General features: G+C 40.5%; 1 protein-coding gene across 16 annotated transcripts in view; it reads left to right on the top strand.

Annotated features, from left to right (window-relative positions):
• raver2 (ribonucleoprotein, PTB-binding 2) overlaps window positions 1-20309 on the top strand; it is a 205901-nt gene that overhangs the window by 105518 nt on the left and 80074 nt on the right. For all 16 annotated transcript variants that reach the window (XM_059984395.1, XM_059984396.1, XM_059984399.1 and 13 more), the window contains 3 exons: window positions 1891-1980; window positions 4603-4662; window positions 16812-16928. In XM_059984395.1, the coding sequence (XP_059840378.1) occupies window positions 1891-1980; window positions 4603-4662; window positions 16812-16928 (267 nt within the window). The remainder of the gene's footprint in view (window positions 1-1890; window positions 1981-4602; window positions 4663-16811; window positions 16929-20309) is intronic.

The following is a 20309-nucleotide window of genomic DNA, read 5'->3' as shown; positions in this document are numbered from 1 at the left end:
AAACAGCCAGTCATGTGGCAGCAACTGAATGCATAAAAGCATGCAGACATGCTTGGACCAAACATCAGAATGGGGAAGAAGTGTGATCTAAGTGGTTTGAATATCTCAGAAACTGCTATTCTCCTGGGATTTACACACACAGCTTTCATTAATGCTTACAGAGAGAATAGTGTTGGAAAAATTTTTTAAAAATCTAACGAGCAGCGGTTTGTAGGCGAAAATGTCTTGATAATGAGAGAACCTAGAAGAATGGGCAGACTGGGTCAGACAAGAAGACAACAGTAACTCAAATTTAGCTACCCATTACAACAGTGGTATGCAGAAGGGCATCTCTAACCATAAATAACATGTTGAACCTTGAAGTGGATGGGAAACAGCAGATGAAGACCATACAAGGTTCCACTCCTATACCTAATAAAGTGGCCACTGAATATTTGTGCCACAGAGAAATTAGCTGAAAGTTGTCAAATGACACGTTTCATTAAAGAAAAGCTTTATATATAAACTCTTTTCTTCTTGCATTCCAATATGTTCCATTTTCCATTATAGTTCCACTGTTGAATATGATGAACATTGAAAAATCTAGAAGTTCTGTGAAAAAATATATCAGAATCAGGTTTATTGTCACTGATATACAGTATGTCATCAAATTTGTTGATTTTTGGCAGTAGTACTGTGCAATACATCAAAAATACTGTAAGCTACACTGTGAAATATAAAAAAAAGTAACGAGAAAGTGAGATAGTGTCCATTTAGAAGTCTGATGGCAGAGGGGAAGAAGTTGTTCCGAAGAGGAAGAGTGCATTTTTAGGCTCCTGTTCTTCCTGATGATAGCAATGAAAAGAGGGTATGTCCTGGATGGTGAGTGTCCTTAATGATGAATGTCACCTTGAGGCATCACCTATTGCAGATGTCCTCGATGGTGGGGAGGCTAGTGCTTCTGATGGAGCTAGCTATGTTACAACACTCTGGAGCATTTTCTGATCCTGTGCAGTGGCCCCCTCCATACCAGACGCTAATGTAAGCAGTCAGAATGCTCTCGGTATATCTGTAGAAATTTGCTAGTAATTATACTTTCAACTCTATCAGTTCTGTTAATGTTCAACAGTTCATTCATCTTTTATGGTTCACATTGCTGCCCTTCACATTGTCAAAATATATTTAAGTGGTGGTCAATATGATGTAGGCTTTATTGAAGTATAAATCATCATCCAAACAAAACCATAAGATATAGGAGCAAATAAGGCTGTTCGGCCCATCAATTTTGCCATTCAATCATGACTATTTTCTTTCTTCTCTCAACCCCATGCAGTCGCCTTCTCCCTGTAATCCTTAATCCTTTTACCAGTCAAGAACCTATCCATCTCTGCCTTAAATGCACTCAGTGACTGCTTCCTCAGCCCTCTGGTACAAATTCCACAGATACACCATTCTTTGGCTGATGAAATTCCTACTTGTCTCAGTTTTAAAGGGTTGTCTTGTTATTCTAAGGTTATGCCCTCAGATCCTAGTCCCTCTTACTAATGGGAACATCCTCTCCATGTCTACTGTAACCAGGCCTTTCAGTATTTGGCAGGTTTTAAAGTGATTCCCCCCCCCCCACCCCACCTACCCTCCCCAATCCTTCTGAATTCCACAATACTTGAATTTACTCTTTGATTCACAATGCAGAACATTCTACTTTGTGGTGTCCTTTGGATTGAATTAAATGAATTCTGGCTGGTTTCTTATCAAATGCTTTGCTACTTTGGTGTTTTAACTACATCTTTCACTTGGTTGTCTATGAACAATTGCTTTTGATGATGGAACTTTGTTACATTATGAAAGATGAATTCAATGTCACTATTTCTTTTCAGTCTGGAAATAGTGATCCTGTTTATATGTTTATAGGAGACCATACAACAGTGGCACCAGAATTCTGTAACATCTCACAACTCTTCTGAGGCATTTATTCCAGAGTGTGGAAAAGAACAATGTGAGGCAAGTATAATTTCAATTGGATTCCATTCAGCAATTTTGCTGTGATGTTTCAGTTCAGGTCAGAAATTAATTGGCTTAGATTCAACTCTTCACTGTTGCTCCATTGCTCCAATGTGCTTTGTCATTATTTAAGAACACTCTTAAATTGTGCCATGGTGTCTGTGTGCTTTTGCTTGGCAGAGGGTGTGGCAGCGGTAGGTGCTATGCTGGAAGCCTTTAAAATCAATGATAATTTCACATAGAAGCCATCCAAACACTGAATCAGTTGCCTAATTAAAAAACTTACATGATTTATAATAGAAACTGAATTGTTGCTTTGACATTTTGTGCTCTTAGGGGCAATTTATCCAAAGGATTCTGGGAATGTGCAATGTCTAAAATGTAACTAATGATTTAGAAAGAATCATCCTTTGGAATTACTACTGAGAAAAGTGAAATAGTTTCTTACTCAATCTCTTCCATAAAACAAATATCATCACCTTTTCAAAGTGGTGTAATCAAATCATTGTGATTTCTCTTTATCCCAGCTGGGCTCTTGTCTTTGTACCAAAAGGTGATCAGTTCAATTCCCACTTTGAGGACTTAATCACAAAAATGTAGGCTGATGCTCTAATTTATCTATGAGTACTAAATTAGAGCACAGTACAGCATAGGAATGGGCTCTTCAGCCCACCATACATGTGTGAGGTGTGCAGCATGGTAGTGTAATGGTTAGCACAATGTTTTACAGTACAGATGACCTGGGTTCAATTCCCACTGCTGCCTATAAGGAGTTTATAAGTTATCCTTGTGACTGCTTGGGTTTCCTCCGGGTGCTCCGGTTTCCTCCCACCATCCAAAGAGGTACCAGTTGGTAGGTTAATTGATCATTGTAAATTGACCCATGATTAGGCTCTGATTAAATCAGGGTGGGTGATGTGGCTAGAGGGCCTATTCTGTGCTGTATCTCAATAAATAAATAAATGTCCTGAATAATTGTAGTAATGATGCCTAATTAATCTAATTTCTTCAGCCTGCGTAAGATCCTTACTCCTCAATTTTTTACATATTCATGTGACTCTTAAGAACCTCAAACGCTTCTATCATATCTATATCCACCACAACTACTGGGAGTGCACTGCAAACACCACTGTAATAAAGGAAAACTTGCCCCATGCATCTCCCACACATATCCCTTGAACTTTGTCCCTTTAATGTTAAATGCATGCCATTTAGTATTAGACATTTCCACCCAGGGGGATAAAATACCAGCTGTCTCTTTATGCCTCTTATAATCTTATAAACTATCAGGTCTTCCCTTGCCCTATACTACTCCAGAGAACATAGCCCTGGTTTGTCCAACCTCTCCTTGTACTACTCCTTGCTGTAGTCCAGACAGCATTCTAGTAAGACTTTCAGTGCTTTCTCCAAAGTCTTTTTGACCTTCCTATAATAGGTTGACAAGAATTGAATGCAATACACCAGATGCAGCTGAGCTAGAGTTTAATAATGCTGCAACATAACTTACTGATCCTTGAACTCAATACCTCAACTAATAAAGACCAGCATGCAATATGCCATCTTTATCACCCTATCAACTTGTGCAACCACTTTCAGGGAGCTATGGAACTGCACCACAGAACCCCTCTGTTAAAGATATTGCCATTGATTGTGTACTCTTCCTTTATATTTGATCTACCAAAGTACAATACTTCACACTTGCTTGGATTAAACTCAGTCTGTCACTTCTACAACTGAGTTTATCTCCAGCTTGAATCCTTTGGCAATTTTTATGTTATCCACAATCCATTCAATCACATGTTTATTCAAGTTATGTTAATCACAGGGACCTCAGTATGGATTCCAGTGGAACACATTAAGTCATGGATCCCCAGCCAGAATGCAACTCATCAACAACTATCTTTTATGGGCAAGGCAATTTTGAATCCAAATGCCAAGTCACAATAGATCTTGAGCATCTTAATTTTCTGGATCAGCCTGCCTTACAAAAGTCCATCTAAACAACATCCACTGCTCTACCTTCATTATTCACCTTTGTCATTTCCTTGAAAAACTCAATTGTTCATAAGATGTGATCTATTCATGTGTGATCTGAAATGGAGCCTGTCAGTAATGTGTTTGACTGGGATGGAAGGGTCCACTGTAGCAAAAGATTATATTCTCTGATCTTCACACATTGGCACTTTAGCATTTTCGTAAATTGTGCATAGCCAATTTATATTGCCCCAAAATTTCTTTGATCAATAACCTCTATATTAATTAGAAAATTAGTTATAAATCCTTAATGAAAATGTAATGTGCTGCTTGTGGCTTATGTTCACCTATTGAATGTAACTATCCTTAAAAGAGGAACTATGTTGCAATTCCATAGCTCCCTGAAAGTGGTTGCACAAGTTGATATGGGGGTAAAGATGGCATTTGGCATGTTTTTGTTTGTTAGTCGAGGCACTGAGTTCAAGGGTTAGGAGCTTTTATTTTGATTTAAATTTTCACCTTTTGTCCTTTAGCCTCTTCCCATTGAAAAGAGACTCCCATTCATTTTTGTCCTATCATAACTTATTATTTCTTCACTGGATAAGTTTTGCCTTAATTTTTTAAAGATATTATATTTTTGCTGTATAGATACCAGCACCAACTTTTGTTAAGACATCATTTGCTCCTCTTGAAACATTCCATAACCAGGTAAGAAACTGAATATGCAGCAACTGTAATCTATCACTGTGTATTGCTCTGTTCCTACTTTTGTCAGAAGCTTACCAATTGCTTATATTTCATATATAATTTGGTATATGTTATTAGTGAAATATCACTCAGAGTTCCCTTGAATAACTTCCTAATGTCTAATTCAAGCCATCAAAAATATGAACAGATTCTAAATACAAAGATAATTGCTCCCATTCCTGCTTTTCAATTTTCATTACACAAGCTTGGTACAATGTCCCTGTCACTTGATCAATTCCTCTTTTCAGCTGGGTATTTTACATTGTGCATATTAATCACATTTTGAAACTCCAAGTCAGCTTAGCTCAACCATGTTTTATTTATTCTCCAGAGAGGTGTTTTTAAAGCTGAAGATATTTAGTTTTTATCTTTGTGCATTTTCCAAGTGAATTTTCATGGTTTTTTAAAATGGAGGCCTACTATATACTCTTTTGTTAAATATCTAAAAATCAAATGATGTATCTCTGTCTTTTTCATCTGTAGGATTAGGGAATATTGAGTGTGTTATCAGATTATTATGCAAACTAGCATTTCCACTAAATTTTAATGTTTGGGGAATTTTTGGTGTTATTGATCAGGTATGTGGTTACTGTAGTCTCAAAAGCAGTTTGACTCCTGATTGGCTTAATTGGGTTGTAATTAGAATGCTCATGCAAGTGCACAGAATATAAATCAATGTATATATTTCAAGAGAAAATCTGCAGATGCTGCAAGTCGAGAGGAATACACACAAAGTGCTGGAGGATCTCAGCAGGCCAGGCAGGATCTATGGAAATGAGTAAACATTATTCCTTTTTGTGCATTATTCATTATTCCTGACATTCTGAGCTATCAGTCCATGGCCTCCTGTACTGCCACAATGAGGCCACATTCAGGTTGGAGGAGCAACACATAATACTGTATCCAGGTAGCCTCCAACCTGATGGCATGAACATAGTTTCCTTCAACTTCCAGTAATGCCTTGCCCCCTTCACCATTCCCCATTCCTATTTCCCCCTCTCATCTTATCTCCTTACCTACCCATCGACTCCTCTGGTGCTCCTACCCCTTAAGCCCTTTAAATCTTTCACCAGTCAACTTCCCAGCTCTTTGATTCACCCTCCCCGCTCCCAGTTTCACCTATCACCGGCCACCTTGTACTTCTAACCCCCCCCCCCAGTCTTCTTACTCTGACTTTTCTTTCTTTCTTTCCAGTCCTGATGAAGGGTCTCAGTCTGAAACATCAACAATTTACTCTTTTTCATAGATGCTGCCTAGCCTGCTGAGTTCCTCCAGGATTGGGTGTACGTTGCTATATATTTAAAAAGCCTTTTATTATATTTTGTATGTAGTGCAGTTGTGCGGTTTTTAGATTGGCAGCTGTTTATAACAAATTAATTTCTGAAAGATGGGGTGCTTGGCACTGCATACACAAATGAATGATGGTTCAGAATTACTTAATGTTATAATAATTTGTGACCATTGAAATGTTGTAAATTACTTGGTAAAATTGGAAAGATGAGCCTACAGGGCCTGAACACCTCCCTCTGCAACTGGATCCTAGACTTCCTAACTGGGAGACCTCAGTCAGTCTGGATTGGGAGCAGCATCTCCAACACCATCACACTGAGCACGGGGGCTCCCCAGGGGTGTGTGCTCAGTCCACTGCTGTTCACTCTGCTGACCCACAACTGTGCTGCAACACACAGCTCGGACCATATCATCAAGTTTGTCGATGACACGACCGTGGTGGGGCTCATCAGCAAGAACGACGAGTCAGCTTACATTGAGGAGGTGCAGCGGCTAACGGACTGGTGCAGAGCCAACAACCTGTCTCTTAATGTGAATAAAACAAGAGATGGTTGTTGACTTCAGGAGAGCTTGGAGCGACCACTCCCTGCTGAACATCGATGGCTCCTTGGTAGAGATCGTAAACAGCACCAAATTTCTTGGTGTTCACCTGATGGAGAATCTTACCTGGTCTCTCAACACCAGCTCCATAGCAAAGAAAGCCCAGCAGCATCTCTGCTTTTTGCGAAGGCTGAGGAAAGTCCAATTCCCACCCCCCCCCCCCCCCCCCCCCCCATCCTCATCACATTCTACAGGGGTTATATTGAGAGCATCCTGAGCAGCTGCATCACTGCCTGGTTCGGAAATTGCACCATCTCAGATTGCAAGACCCTGCAGCGGATAGTGAGGTCAGCTGAGAAGATCATCGGGGTCTCTCTTCCTACCATCACGGACATTTACACTACACGCTGCATCCGCAAAGCAAACAGCATTATGAAGGACCCCATGCACCCCTCATACAATCTCTTCTCCTTCCTGCCGTCTGGGAAAAGGCTCCGAAGCATTTGGGCTGTCACGACCAGACTATGTAACAGTTTCTTTCCCCAAGCTATCAGACTCCTCAATACCTGAAGTCTGGTCTGACACCTTGCCCTACTGTCCTGTTTATTTTTTATTGTAATACCTGCACTGTTTTTGTGCACTTTATGTAGTCCAGTGTAGGTCTGTAGTCTAGTGTAGCTTTCTCTGTTTTTTTATTATTACGTAGTTCAGCCTAGTTTTTTGTACTGTGTCATGTAACACCATGGTCCTGAAAAATGTTGTCTCATTCTTACTATGCACTGTACCAGCAGTTATGGTCGAAATGACAATAACTTGACTTGACTTGACTTGAAGATACCATTGTATGACCCAGGGGATGTTTGCAGTGTCTAATTCTTAGGAAATAGGACAGGCAGAATATAAAGCTCCATCTGTGGTGCTGAGTGATTCATGTTAAGCTCAGTACCATAATTTTATTGGTCATTAAGGAGTTTGCATTGTTTGAGTATTGCTATAATTGGATGTAATTTAAGCAAAGAAATAAATAAGATAGATTTATGGTAGACTAATTGCCATTGAGGTTCACTAAATTGATTCTGAGTAAGAAATAGATTACCTGATGATGTGAAACCAAGCAGACTCAATTTAAGATGAGAGATGTGCTCATTGAAACACAAAATTATTATGGAGCTTGACAGGGTAGATTCAGGGATGATCTTTTCTGAACATTTCTCAAAGTAAGGTGTCAAACTCTAAAAAAAGTTGAGATCAAAGTCACATTTATTATCAGTGTGTATACAGTCTGTGGCCACTTTATTAGATACACCTGCTCGTTAATGCAAATATCTAATCAGCCAATTGTGCAACAACTCAAGAGGTTCAGTTGTCCAGACCAAACATCAGAATGGAGAAGAAATGTAATCTCAGTGACTGATCATGGAATGATTGTTGCTGCCAGATGGGGTGGTTTGAGGACGTCTGAAATTGCTGATCTCCGGGAATTTTTACACACAACAGACTCTAGAGTTTACGGAGAATTGTATGCAAAACAGAAAACTGGATGTGAGTGCTTTGTTGCTTTGTTAATGAGAGAGGTCAGAGGCAGACTGGTTCGAGCTGACAGCTAACCACGCATTACAACAATGGTGTGCAAAAGAGTATTTCTGAATGCACAACAAAAGTAAACCTTGAAGTGAATGGGCTACAGCAGCAGGAGACTTTACCAAGTTCCATTCCTGTGGCCCCTTTCAAGTCAAGTCACTTTTATTGTCATTTGGACCATAACTGCTGGTACAGTACATAGTAAAAATAAGACAATGTTTTTCAGGACCATGGTGTTACATGACACAGTACAAAAACTAGACTGAACTATGTAAAAAAACAACACAGAGAAAGCAACACTAGTCTACAGATCTACACAGGACTGCGTAAAGTGCACAAAAATAGTGCAGGCATAACAATAAATAATAAACAGGATAATAGGGCAAGGTGTCACTCCAGGCTTCGGGTATTGAGGAGTCTGATAGCTTGGGGGAAGAAATTGTTACATAATCTGGTCATGAGAGCCCAAATGCTTCGGAGCCTTTTCTCAGAGGGTAGGAGGGAGAAGAGATTGTATGAGGGGTGCATGGGGTCCTTCATAATGCTGTTTCCTTTGCAGATGCAGCATGTAGTGTAAATGTCCGTGATGGTAGGAAGAGAGACCCTGATGAACTTCTCAGCTGACCTCACTATCCGCTGCAGTGTCTTGCGATCTGAGATGGTGCAATTTCTGAACCAGGCAGTGATGCAGCTGTTCAGGATGCTCTCAATACAACCCCTGTAGAATGTGATGAGGATGGGGGGGGGGGGGGGGGTTGTTGGGAGATGGACTTTCCTCAGCCTTCACAGAAAGTAGAGATGCTGCTGGGATTTCTTTGCTATGGAGCTGGTGTTGAGAGACCAGGTCAGATTCTCCACCAGGTGAACACCAAGAAATTTGGTGCTCTTAACAATCTCTTATTGAGGAGCCATCGATGTTCAGTGGGGAGTGGTCGCTCCATGCCCTCCTGAAGTCAACAACCGTCTCTTTGGTTTTGTTCACATTAAGAGACAGGTTGTTGGCTCTGAAGCAATCCATTAGCCACTGCACGTCCTCTCTGTAAGCTGACTCGTCGTTCTTGCTGATGAGACCCACCACAGTCGTGTCATCGGCGAACTTGATGATGTGGTCCGAGCTGGGTGTTGCAGCACAGTCGTGGGTCAGCAGAGTGAACAGCAGTGGACTGAACACGCAGCCCTGGGGAGCCCCTGTGCTCAGTGTGATGGTGTTGGAGATGCTGCTCATGATCAGGACTGACTGAGGTCTCCCAGTCAGGAAGTCTAGGATCCAGTTGCAGAGGAAGGTGTTCAGGCCCAGTAGGCTCAGCTTTCCAATCAGTTTCTGAGGGATGATTGTGTTGAATGCTGAACTGAAGTCTATGAACAGCATCGGAATGTATGTGTCTATTTTGTCCAGGTGGATTAGGGCCAGGTGGAGAGTGGTGGCAAAGGCATCATCTGTTGAGTGGTTGGGACGGTACGCAAACTGCAGGGGGTCCAGTGAGGGGGTCAACAGGGTCTTGATATGCCTCATGACGAGCCTCTCAAAACACTTCATGATGATGGATGTAAGTGCAACGGGACGGTAGTCATTTAGGCAGGACACTGAAGACTTCTTCGGCATGGGGACGATGGTGGCAGCCTTGAAGCACGTTGGAATGGTGGCGCTGCTCAGGGAGATGTTGAAGATGTCAGAGAGAACATCTGCTAGCTGGTCTGCACATCCTCTGAGCACTCTATCAGAAATGTTGTCTGGTCCAGCAGCCTTCCGTGGGTTGACCCTGCACAGGGTTCTTCTCAATTCGGCCATGGTGAGACACAGCACCTGGTCATTTGTAGGAGGGGTGGACTTCCTCGCCACCACGTCATTTTCCACCTCAAACCGGGCGTAGAAGTTAGTCAGTACATCTGGGAGGGAGGGATCACCTGCACAGTCAGGTGATGTTGTCTTGTAATTGGTGATGGCCTTTATTACATATACTCCTGTACAGTGACAATGAAAAGAATTCAGCCCCCTTGGAAATGTTCATGTTTTATTGTTTTACAGCATTGAATCACAGTGGATTTAATTTGGCTTTTTATGACACTGATTAACAAAAAAAATTATGTCAAAGTGAAAACAGATCTCTATAAAGTGATCTAAATTAATTACAAATATAGGTAGTCCCCGAGTTACAAACATCTGACTTACGAACTGAGGAATGAGAATGCCATCCGCCATTTTAAGTCGGATCACGACACCGTCCGCCATTTTAAGTTGAAACGCAACGCTGTCCGACATTTTAAGTTGTTGCCATTGACACTGTGTTGAGTATGTAACTTTGTATTTGGCATAAATTTTTCTCAGCAAGATTCTCCCTGATCCCGCTCCCCCCCCCCCCCCCCCCATTTCCGGTCGGCTGGTGGCGCAGTGAGATCAGCTCTGGGCTCAGGAACGGAGGTTACCAAGTTCAATCTAGTGACAGATCACCTCCGAGCGTGCTCTCCATCCGTGCTGGGTTGATGTTGAGCTCACAACTCAACCTCGTTTAAAAAAAAACACTGCCACCTCCAGTTTAAATTCCCATGTGGAATATTGTGGAAGATGAAATGCCCAAACCCAGCGCAGCCCCCACTTGTCCCATTTAACCTGTCTCAGTGCGGTGGACTTTCAGACCCGGGGAGTTCAGTGCGGTGGTCCTTAGAACTTAGCGGGGCTCAGAAGTTGGCAAAGCCCGGGACCCGCCACACGCAGTGTTTCTGTTCCGTTGATGGAAAGCGATCACAATGGAATAATAAAGCGTTTGGAAAGAGGTGAAACGTCATTGGTCATTGGAAAAGCACTAGGCTACTGTTGGTCAACAATTGGAACAATTTTGAAGGATAAAGGATAAAGTGAGAATAATGGAGCATGTGAAAGGCCCTGCCCCAATGAAAGCTACAATTATTACTAGGCAACTCAATGGTTTACTTATTGGGATACATACGTTTCTTAAGTGTTTTATATGCATAGAAAGGTAAAATATATACTAAGACAAATGTTTGAGTAACTGACTCTAAATAATACCGGATGTACATTTGTACTTGTTCCAACTTGCATACAAATCTGACTTAAAGACGGACTCAGGAACGGAATTTGTTCGTAACCTGGGGACTGCCTGTATAAAACACAAAATAATTGATTGTGTCAGTATTCACCACCTTTAATATGACACACCAAATCATCACTGGTGCAGCTAATTGGTTTTAGGTGTCACATGATTAGTTAAGTTGAGGTCATGTTTTTGGAGACCTGTGTGCAGTCAAGATGTTTCAATTGACTGTAGTAAAAAATATACCTGTATCTGGAAGGTCCAACTGTTGGTGAGTCAGTATCCTGACCAAAACTACACCATGAAGACAAAAGAACAAGCAACTCTATGAAAAGGTTATTGAAAAGCACAAGTCAGGAGATGGATACAAGAAAATTTCCAAGTCACTGAACATCTCATGGATTACATTTAAGTTAATCATTAAGAAATGGAAAGAATATGACACAGCTGTAAATCTGCCTAGAACAGATGTGCTCAAAAATTGACTGTGCAAGAAGGGATGAGTGGGGGAGTCCATCAAGAGAACTATAACAGCTCTGGAGGAGTTACAAGCTCCAGTGGCTGAGATGGGAGAGACTGTGCATACAACAACTGTTGCCCTGGTGCTTCACCAGTTGCAGCTTTATGTGAGTGGCAAAGAGAAAGCCACTGTTGGGGGGTGGGAGGGGGGCAACTCACATGAAATCTCGGCTAAAGTTTCCCAGAAGACATGTGGCAGAAGTCTCTCTGAAGTCAGCTGGAAGAAGGTTCAATAGTCCGATGAAAGCAAAATTGAGCTTTTTGGCCAGACTAAGCACTATGTTTGGGATAAGCCAAGCATTGCACATAATCAAAAACAACCATCTCTACCTTGAAGCATGGTGGTGGTGATTGCATCATGCTGTGGGGATGCTTCACTGCAGCAGGCCGTGGTAGGCTTGTGAAATGAATGCAGCAAAATACAGGAAAATCCTGGAGGAAAACCTGATGCAGCTTGTAAGAGAACTGTGACTTGGGAGATTTGTTTTCCCAGCAAGACAACCAAGCATAAAGCCAAAGCTACTCAAGAATGGCTTAAGAACATTAAAGGTAAAACAAAAGCCAAATTAGATCCCCTGTGATTCAATGTTGTAAAAATATAATATGAAAGCTTCTAAGGAGGTTAAATACTTTTTATAGCCACTGTATTGTGCCTGGTTTTGCTTTGTAGGAGGTGATGGCATTCAAGCTCTGCCATAGCTGTTTCACACTCCTCTGTGATTCAAGTTTAGTCTGGATTTACCACTTTGCACCTGAGATGGTTTTCTGAAAGTCATACCAGGATCTTTGCTACTTTTCAGGATTGTCAGTCATGAACACCACCTCTTTGTTGTACTTGTGTCTGGTGCATTGCTCTTGAGTCTCAGCCTATACGTGGATAGAAGGATGGCCAGATGGTCAGAATTTCCAAAATGTGGATGATGGTTGAAATTTGGTAGGCATTCTTGATGTCAGTGTACCAGTGGGCATTTGTGTTGGGTCCTTTGGTGCTGCAGGTGTTGCGCTGATGATAGTTGGGCAGAGATTTCTTCAGGCTGGCCTTATTGAAGTCCCTGTCAAAGCTGAGAAAGGCGTCAGGGTAGGCAGTTTCTTGTTTGTTAATCATGGTGCTTGCTTGACATCTGCCTTAGGCGGTATGTAAACAGCAGTCAGGATCATGGCGGAGAGCTCTCTCAGTAAGTAGAAGAGTTGGCATTTAGTGATTAGATGTTACAGGTTGGGAGAAAGGAAGACAAGACAAGACCACTATATACGAATACTGCAATGAGTTTATCGTGAAGCAGACGCCACATACACTGTCCTTATGCAGCTTTCTGGTCCATGTGCTCTGTTGAAAACTGCTTGGCCTGGAGCAGGGTGTCTACAGTGTGCGTTCAGGATGTCTGTACCTGAACAGATGTGAGCGACTGAATGTTGGTTGATCACTTCTGATCTGGCACTGTTCGCTTTATTTGACGTTCACAGGATATGGACTTGCAATGGAGGAATTATATATTTATATTGTAAATCTAGATGTACACTTCTTAGTTGGGATGATGTGAAGGAGAATGTGTAAGTATTGGTTTTGTTTCCAAGTGCATACTGGTTTTGTCCTCCTCTATTATAATTGTGGCTTTGGGAGGTCCTGTCAGAATAATGTTGGTAAGTAACTGCTTAGAGTAAATAAGGTCCAACAAGAGGGGCTGGTTGTTTCAGATTGTGTCCAGTAACTTGAGTGTTATTTGAGCTGCATTCGTCCAATAAGCTGGGGAATGTTGCCTCACGTTCTTGACGTGCACGTAAATGGTAGAAAGGTTTGGGAGGCAGGTTACTTACCAAAGTATTCTGAATTCTGATCTGTTCTCAAAGCCATAGTGTTTATGTGGCTCGTCCAGCTGAGTTTCTGATCAACTGTAATTCCCAGTATGTTGATGGCAATCCAAACAATTGGGCTGATTTTTGCAGAATGGAGTTGAGCTATTAGAATGTTGAAATGGTACTCAGCTTGTCTAATGGAGAGTATTCTGTCACATTTCTGTGCTTCATAGGTAGTGTAAGTATTTGTGGAATTATGTGATGAGTTACTTGTGATATAACACTTGCCCATCTTTTCACTGAATTATGTCTGATCCATGAAGGACCTCATCAAATGCCTGCTTATCCATACTTCCCTTCTTGAACAAGGGAACAGCACTGACAACTCTTAAGTCCTCTGGGACCTCACCTGTTGCTAGACCCACTTTCTAGCACTTGATCTGTAGTGTTCTACGACTTAGCAATTCATGTAAATTTATTGCTAAAATTTTGTGGAAGTACCTGTTTCCGTCAGCACCACTTGCGTAATGCTTTATAGAATCAGTGACACTGTGGACAGAAAAAAATACTACTTCAGATCCTCTTCCAGTCTCTAATCCCTTAAACCTGTTTCCTCTGATTTTATGTACCTTTGCCGTGGACAGACACTTTGCATGATCCAATATCTAATCGTGCTTGTATCTCAGTCATATTTTCTCTTTTGTAATTTCATATTCAAAATTGTATCCCTTAGTCAGATAACTGTATCCTTTTTTCCATTCCAAAAGAAATAAGCATGGCTTCTTTCATCCATGATTGAAACACTCATTCCAGTCAACATCCTGGTAAATATCACTCCACATTGTCTCCAGAGAGTACATTTATATCCTTCCTAAGGTGGGGCAGCCAGAACTGCACATACTTCTAATTAATTTTTCCAGCTGCTTTCTTGAATAAAAATTCACATTTGCAGTCCGTCTTCTCTGACAACTCACTTGTGACCAGTGAAGAATTCAAAACCGTCAGAGCTGTCGCACTGTCCTCATTCATCTCCTGTTGAAGCCTGGGATACATTGCATCAGCCTCCAAAGGTGTATCTGCCTTTAAACCATCTAAAGAATCCCCCTTTCTAGTGGTAACTTGTTCTAGAATTTCACCATTGAATCCACCAGCTGTAATGTCCTTTTGCATAGAGGGCAATATTCTAGAGCTAAGCTGATTGGTCGCTAGAGGATATGGCTATTCTCCTTTCTGATAGGTTAAACTACAGCTAATGGAAATGTTTTGAATCTTCCTGTGACCAAATTTACACCAAATAATAGCAGCTCCTTATCGCTGCTTTTATTTCAGGCACAGTAATTATCACCACTCCCCTCAGGGATTTGTTTTTGTTTTACAGCTTTGATCTGAAAATCAGTAATGAGGGCTAGAGTTGTACCTCTATAGCAGACAATTGCTAATTCGTGCTCATTAATACTCAAGGCACCTTTCATTATTTTCAAGATTTGAGAGTAGCCTGTAAAACAATATGTGGCCAAATTGCATTTGTTCTGTATACTAAACAAAAAAAGAAGCTGAACAAATTGAATGGATGCCAGTACTCTATTTGTACTAGAAAATGCATCTAAAGGTGCAGCTCGATTCTGGAACAAAATTCTCTGGTGCTTTGGCCTTTTGTTGTAGCCATTATTCAGGAGCTGCATTTAAACATTGTAAAACAATGTCCCAAATTGGTAATGTACAAGACACAGTGCATGCTAGCCAGTGAAAGCTGCTTTCAATAAGACAGAGTTAAGTGGTCTTAATGATAAACGGGTCAAAATTTCAGTCCTAATGCACAATTTGTATGTAGTTGTGGAAATTAAATAATTGGTCATAGTAACTTGATGGACAACCCTACCTTCAATGTTAATGAGGAAGAGAAAGTATGTAAATGAGTTAAATGAGTGGGCAGATATCTGGCTAATGAAATAGATGTGGAAAATAATTGGCAGGAAAGGTCTGGCAGTATAAAATCTAAATGGTGAGGGATTGCAGAGCTCTGAAATTCAAAATCATCATTAAAATCTAAAAAGTTTAGTCCAGGTAGAGCAAGTGGGGAAAATATTGTGGTGAACTACATATACCTGCTCCTGTGGCTCCTCCCACTGACCCTGGTATAAAGGCGATTGGAGACTGAGCCCGGCCTCAGTCTCCAGGTTGTAGTGTGGTGGTCAAATGCTGCTTGTTCTTTCTTCCAGCCAATAAAAGCCTATATCTCACCTCACGTCTCGGAGAGTTATTGTTGGTGCATCAAGTATGTTTTTTTTCTGGGGTATCTTTATCTCTGAAGGTCATGAGTACATAAAATCATTTTCTGAAGGTTGGCAGAAGCAGTGTATTTGAATGTTAAGACAAAGTTGGTTTCCTGAGGAACAGATGAGTGAATGGTTACCAGCAGAAGGCAATGATTTAAAAAATGAAGCTGCACTCAAATCAGCTATTTAGTAAATTGGTAGGGGAATTGAGTAGCCCACTCCTTTGACATACGTGTTTGCACATCTGGCATATTTCTGTTTTAGTCACTGCTGTTTGCTGTGTATGTGAAATAAAGTGATTTTTTTTCAGCAGATGGCAGATTGTAGAAATGCAACTGGCTTTTACAGAGCGTAAACTTTATTCAGAAAGCCTGGTAAGAGTGAGCTTCAGTGTTAAGTGTACTAAGAAACTGAGATTGTTGGACAGACTTAATATACACTCAGTGGCCACTTTATTAGGTACAGGAGTAGAATCTGGTGCAGTCTTCAGTTGCTGTAGCTCATCTACTTCAAGGTTCAACTTGTTGCACTTTGCAACCATTGTTTAAAGCATGACTATATGTGTCACTATCACCTTCCTGTCAGCTTGAACCAGTCTGCCCATTCTTCTCAGACCTCTCATGAGCAAGACATTGTCACCCACACAATTCACTGTAAATTTAGAGACTGTTGTTGGTGAAAATCCCAAGAGATCAGCAGTTTCTGAGATAATCAAACCATCCCGTATGGCAGCAACAGTCATTCCATGGTTAAAGTTACTTAGATCACATTTCTTCCCCATTCTGGATGTTTTGTCTGAACAACAGTTGAGCCTCTTAATCATGGCTGATTAGATATTTACATTAATAAGCAGGTGTAACTAATAAAGTGGCAGTTAAGTGTACTAAGTAATTATCCAACTCATGAAAGCTGTTGCAAGGTTTTTTCATAGCAATTTCCTGTAGTACAGTGAGAGAAGGTAGAAAGTTTTGCTTAAGCTCTTTCACAATGTAAATGATGCCTTTGCCTTTTTTTAAATAAGAGGCTCATCTCAAGAATTGACAATTACTTTTCCTTTCAGCATTTATCTACAAATGCCGATGTGGATTATGGCATGGCTGTTCAAATGATGCCTTCATATTATGCTGAGAGACAGTCCAACTTTCCTAGAGGTGTACGTACAAGCAAAATTTATATGGTAAGGTGAAGGAATAAACCAGAATTTAACATTGGTTCAGATGTTTTTTGATGTTGTAAGTGTACAGATTTTCCCATTTAAAAGTTCATTTCCTGATCAGAAAAAAAATACAGTAATTCCACATGGAAGTATAAGTTTATTTATTTGGAAATTGAATTCCTTTTAATCAAATTTGCGCAATGTTAATCAGGATTGGCAGATGAGAAGCACAAAATCTGAAGAGGGAGCAAATAAAGATTAGTAATGATTTTGAAAATGCATACACAAAAGATTGCAACAAATTCCCTATACTCTTGAGACAACTTAAAAACCCACACTATTACGAGAAGGAAAACGCGATGCTTGCTCACATCAGAACTGTTTTGCCAGAACCACACAAACCCACAATTTTGAACACCTGATAGGATAGGTGTGGGAAAGCAAATAGGGAACAGCACAAGTCCCTCATTAAAATATTCACCATTTTCATTTGAAAATATTTCACTACCTTCATCGTTACTTGGTCAAAATTTTTTATGACCGTGCACAAGGTGGCAACTTTGAGCTGCAGTATTACAAAAAGTTTGCTTATAGCTATCGCACTTCATGGGCAAATGAGAATGAAAATAGGGGAAACAAATCCCAGTAAGATTCACATTATGTGAACCAATATAGATAATATATATAGGTTATATCTCTATGTTCATTAATGTAGTTTCCTAATGTGCACAGCAAGAGTAAAATAGCAATCCACAAAATGAATTCTGATTGCTGAGTACAAACCAGGGAATGTAATGCAAAAATGACGTTTTGTTTGTGAGTCAGTAAATAAACAAACTGATTTGATACAGAGAAGAGCTGGGATGTTAAATGCATAAGTTGGAGTTTTGCATTATGCAAAATTACTCAGAGGATTTGATTTGAGCATTATACAGATGTTATTTTAAATTAAATCCCTGCATCTCCTTGCTTTGTGGCTAATTCTGTTTGCAAATTGTGAATGTGTTCTTATCTAAAAGTACTTTCAATTCATCTATTGAAAATTATTTTATTAACCCTAATGATGAACTATTATAGGCAGAGATAGTCACTTCCTGCTGTGAGCAACAGTTTGAAAGACTCAAACTGTGATGTTGACATGAGCATTCTTGATTCCGTCCTACAGCAAACTGTTTGGTTAATCCTCGGCATCACCTCACCAAGACAGAGTCCTTATGTCCAATGGTAAAATAAGAGACCTTGAGCAAGCTGTCTATGGTCTATGTGTCTGTGTCTAAGTTCTCTAGTTTGGCAGAGTCAGTTAATTTGGAGTTCACCACTTCACTGATATCTGGGAGGAGGAGAATGTGTCTAGTAACTCCAGAGCTATAACTTTGGCCACATTTGAAAATGCTAAAACTAATTGTAATGGTAACAGAGGAACCTTTCTGCTATCTGCCAGTTAATACATTTTCAGAGCCTACTTTAATTGGCTTCTCACAGTGGTTGATGGTGAATATGATTTAATCTGCATGTCATTTCTGCTCCTTGACCACTCAGAGTGGAGATGTAGCATTCATAGGGAATACACAGAGCCTCAATGTGTAAATAGTGCAAAGTGCCTACTAATTCTCACAGTAGCTGTGCCAGAGTCTGCAGGTCTTGTATTGACCTTTATGGTCACATTGGATCTTGCAAAACTGCAAAGAACTGGTCTGTGTATGAAAACAGGTTCACTTGGTAGCTTATCGATTCACTGTCAGTTATATCTTTCTGCTTTACTCATTTCCACTGGAAAGAGGAGATTGAACCTGAGGTACTGAATTTTATCTGGTCTTTCATAAAGTAGATTTTTTGTCTGGAATTAATTAGGAAATTTAATTTGTTTATAACTTTTGTAAAATAGTCAATTTACACATTTTTTCTGGGGGTGGGGGTGGAGTTGTGCTTTGTAAACAATGCATACTGTCATATAGTAGACATACAGTATATTAACATTGTAGGATTTCTCTTTTTCCACAATGTTGAATTCTGGTTCAAGTCTGCCAATATGAATGTGGGGGATTTTATTTATCCCACTGTCAAAGAAAAGTTTTCTTGATCTTGTTTCATTTATGGAAGCTTTTTCATTTTCTCCACTGATACTTCCAATGCTATTAGTCTTTTACTTCTAAAGAGCAAGAACAAAACCTTAGAGATGTTGGTCAGTCCTGTTGTTGCAGAGTTGAACCTTTTTTAAAGAAAGGTCATTTTGGCTTTCATCTTGGTCTTTAGTCAAATACCTTTCCTCTACTGAACTGATTCAGTTAGACTAGATTTGATCATCTGACTGTAAAATAACTAATATTTGCTGGGCAGCAAACCATGGTGTCTCTGGCCTTAGAAGGTATAAAGTTAACTAATACCTTTGTTTCATGATAATGACCATTGTTATACATTTCAAAAGGCCTGCAGTGATCAGCATTGTATAATATTAAAAAAGTGCACTTGCTCATTGTTCTATACAAGTGCCTGCAAGCATTACTTGCTAAAGAGAACTTTCAAATTAAGTTAAAATAACCTTTTATAGAAATGCATTGGTGGCTATCCATCAGAATAGATGGAATACTATACACTTCAACAAGAGAAAAGTTTTAAGTGGGAAACTCACCAAGTGGTTAGCTGAGAAATGTTAACAATAGTGTCAAACATAGGAAAAACCCTATAATTGCGCAGTGAACTCTGAAGATTATACTTGGAAAAGCAAGAGTGACAAAAAGATGAAGGGGAAAAACTGGAGTATAAGACAAAGCTACACACACAAAATGCTGAAGGAACTCAGCAGACCAGGCAGCATCTGTGGAAAAGGGTACAGTTGACGTTTCGGGCTGAGACCCTTCAACAGGACTGGAGAGAAAAGGGAGGTCATGGATAGACATATCGGAATGGGAAGTGGAATTAAAATAGGTGGCCACTGGGAGATCCCACTTTTAGAAAGCACAGGTGCTTTCTATCTATGTCCTCCTCTACTGTTGTGATGAGGCCACCCTAAGCACCTTTTATTCTGTCTGGGTAGCCTCCAACCTGAAGGCATGAACAAATTTCCAGTAATGACCCCTCCCCTTCGCCATTCCTCATCCATCTCCTTATCTCCTGTCTGCCCATTGCCTCCCTCTTGTGCTCCTCCCCCACTTTTCTTTATTCCATGGCCGCAGGGCCTCTGTCCTCTTCTGTCAGATTTCCCCCTGCCTCCACTTCTCCAGCCCTGTATCTTTTTCACCAATCAACTTCCCAGCTCTTTCTATCATCTTGTGTTTCTCTCTCCTCTCCCCCCACCTTTTAAATCTGCTCTTCAGCTTTTTTCTCCAGTCCCGCCAAAAGGTCTCGACCCAAAATGTTGACTGTACTGTTTTCCATAGATGCTGCCTGGCTTGCTGAGTTCCT

This window comes from Hypanus sabinus, chromosome 11 (genome assembly GCF_030144855.1).
Source record: "Hypanus sabinus isolate sHypSab1 chromosome 11, sHypSab1.hap1, whole genome shotgun sequence".
Lineage (NCBI taxonomy): Eukaryota > Metazoa > Chordata > Chondrichthyes > Myliobatiformes > Dasyatidae > Hypanus > Hypanus sabinus.
The sequence above is the reverse complement of the archived record's forward strand: the minus strand, read 5'-3'. Positions and strand labels throughout refer to the sequence as shown.